General features: G+C 56.1%; 1 protein-coding gene across 1 annotated transcript; it reads right to left on the reverse strand.

Moving 5' to 3' along the window:
• Positions 1–327: 327 nt before the first annotated feature.
• LOC310868462 (phosphoenolpyruvate carboxykinase [GTP], mitochondrial-like) lies at positions 328–2,040 on the reverse strand (the record flags this gene model as incomplete). The annotated part of the gene is made up of 1 exon (XM_083778920.1): positions 328–2,040. The coding sequence occupies exon 1, from the start codon at positions 2,020–2,022 to the stop codon at positions 328–330; it is 1,695 nt and encodes a 564-aa protein (XP_083635046.1). The 5' UTR covers positions 2,023–2,040.
• Positions 2,041–2,293: the final 253 nt, after the last annotated feature.

Below are 2,293 nucleotides of genomic sequence, written 5' to 3' on the forward strand. Positions count from 1 at the left end.
TAAATTGTCCATTCATTGTCAATGGCATTTAATGTTTGTGTAGGACAAAGTTTGTGTTTGCACATACATTAAGAGCTGGACATAGGCGCCCCTCAAAAAAGAAATAATTTTGTGTGGATATTCATTTATTATCACTGTATGCTTCATCTTGCGGTGCTGTTGCTTGCTGAAAATAAATAGTCTCTGGCACTTGAGACTCAATTATGCAATGACTAAAGCCCTATAAGGAGGGTATTAACATTGTATCAAACAGCAGGCCAATCTATCAGTGGTCGCGGTTGTACCTCAATTTACGCAATCCCATGTCATTAATGCTTGGGTCTGGTTTTAATCCCGTAGCCTATCCTCCAGTGCCTTGAGCTCAGCCTCCACCGCAGCTGGCAGGTCAGCTCCCAACTGCTGGGCGAAGTACGCTCTCAACTCCTCCGTCTCCTTCCGCCAGAAGGTCTTAGGCAGGTCGAACAGGGCACCCATGTCCACCGTGCTGCCTAGACCTGACATATCGAGGCTGCCGTCCTGTGGCAACCAGCCGATGATGCTCTTCTTGGCCGCTTCGTCCTCACGCTCAGCTCCACAGCGCTTGAAGATCCACTCCAGCACGCGGGCGTTATCGCCGAAGCCTGGCCAGAGAAAGGAGCCCGTGGCGGGGTCCTTCCTGAACCAGTTGACGTGGAAGATTTTGGGCAGCTGGGTGGGCGCCTTGCGGTGCTCCATGCTCAGCCAGTGAGTCAGGTAGTCGCTGAAGTTGTAGCCGAAGAACGGGCGCATGGCAAAGGGGTCGTGCATGATCACCTTGCCCTCGTACTCTGCAGCTGCTGTGGACTCCGACCTCATGGTTGCACCAACGAACACGCCGTGACGCCAGTTAAACGTCTCGTACACCAGAGGGACTCCTTCTGGTCTCCTGCCGCCAAAGATGATGGCGTCGATGATAACGCCTTCCTCGCTTTCCCACAGGGGGTCGATGGTGGGGCACTGGGAGGCCGGGGTGCAGAACCGGGAGTTGGGGTGGGCACAGGGAGTGGAGCTTCCCGGTGTCCAAGCTTTGCCTTGCCAGTCTGTGAGGGTGACCCCGCCCATAGGCAGGTCCAGACCCTCCCACCACACCCCTCCATCGCTGGTTTCACCAACGTTGGTGAACAATGTGTTTTTGGATATGGTAGCCATGGCGTACGGGTTGGTCTTGTCGGAGGTTCCCCGGGCAACGCCAAAGAAACCATTCTCTGGGTTGATGGCCCTCAGTTTTCCCTGGCTGTCGAACTTCATCCACGCAATGTCGTCTCCCACGCATTCAACCTTCCAGCCCACTAGAGATGGTTTCATCATGGCCAGATTTGTTTTGCCACAGTTACTGGGGAAGGCCGCTGCTAGGTAACGCTTCACTCCCTGGGGGTTGGTGATACCTATGATGAGCATGTGCTCGGCCAGCCAGCCCTCATCCCTGGCGATGCGGGAGGCAATGCGGAGAGCGAAGCACTTCTTCCCCAAGAGAGAGTTTCCTCCGTAGCCGCTGCCGAAGGAGACGATCTGTCTCGTGTCTGGCAGATGAGAGATGAGCACCTTTTCTGGGTTACAGGGCCAAGAGTTGACCATTGGAGCTTTGAGTGGCAGGGGGCTTCCGAGGGAGTGCAGGCAACGGACGAACTCCTCTCCTTCAGCCAGTTTGTTCAGGACGGAGGTACCCATGCGTGTCATGATTCCCATACTGACCACCACGTACGGCGAGTCTGTCACCTGGACACCATATTTGGACAGTGCCGAGCCCACAGGACCCATGCTGAAGGGGATGATGTACATGGTCCGACCTGCCATGCAGCCGGGGAAACGCTCCTCTCTGGCCTTCTGCCAGTCGCCCTCACTCATCCAGCTGCCCAGCTGGCTCTTGGCCCCTCCCCCAGGGATGGGGATGGCGTCCCTTTGGTTCTTGGTCACAATCACCGTCTTGCTCTCCACTCGGGCCACGTCTTTGGGGTCTGTGCGTGCCAGCCAGCAGTTCTCGTATTTGGGCAACCTCTTGAGCATCCCTTCCTTCTCCAGGCCGGCCAGGAGGCTCGCCATCTCCTCCGGCGTTCCCGTCACCACGTGCACACCGGCAGGCTTGCACTCCTCCACTGCCCCCGTAACGAACTCGGAAACACCGGGGGGAAGAGAGGGGATGGAAGTGAGGGACGGAACCCCGGCACTGGCCTCAACACCGCCCCCCGTTCGTATTACCCCCAGTAACAGGCACGACATATTTGGCAGTTTAAAGAGATCTAGCTAGAGCATTGATAAACAACTAAGAAAACAGAGG

Source organism: Protomyctophum parallelum (assembly GCF_964188405.1).
Source record: "Protomyctophum parallelum genome assembly, chromosome: 13".
NCBI lineage: Eukaryota > Metazoa > Chordata > Actinopteri > Myctophiformes > Myctophidae > Protomyctophum > Protomyctophum parallelum.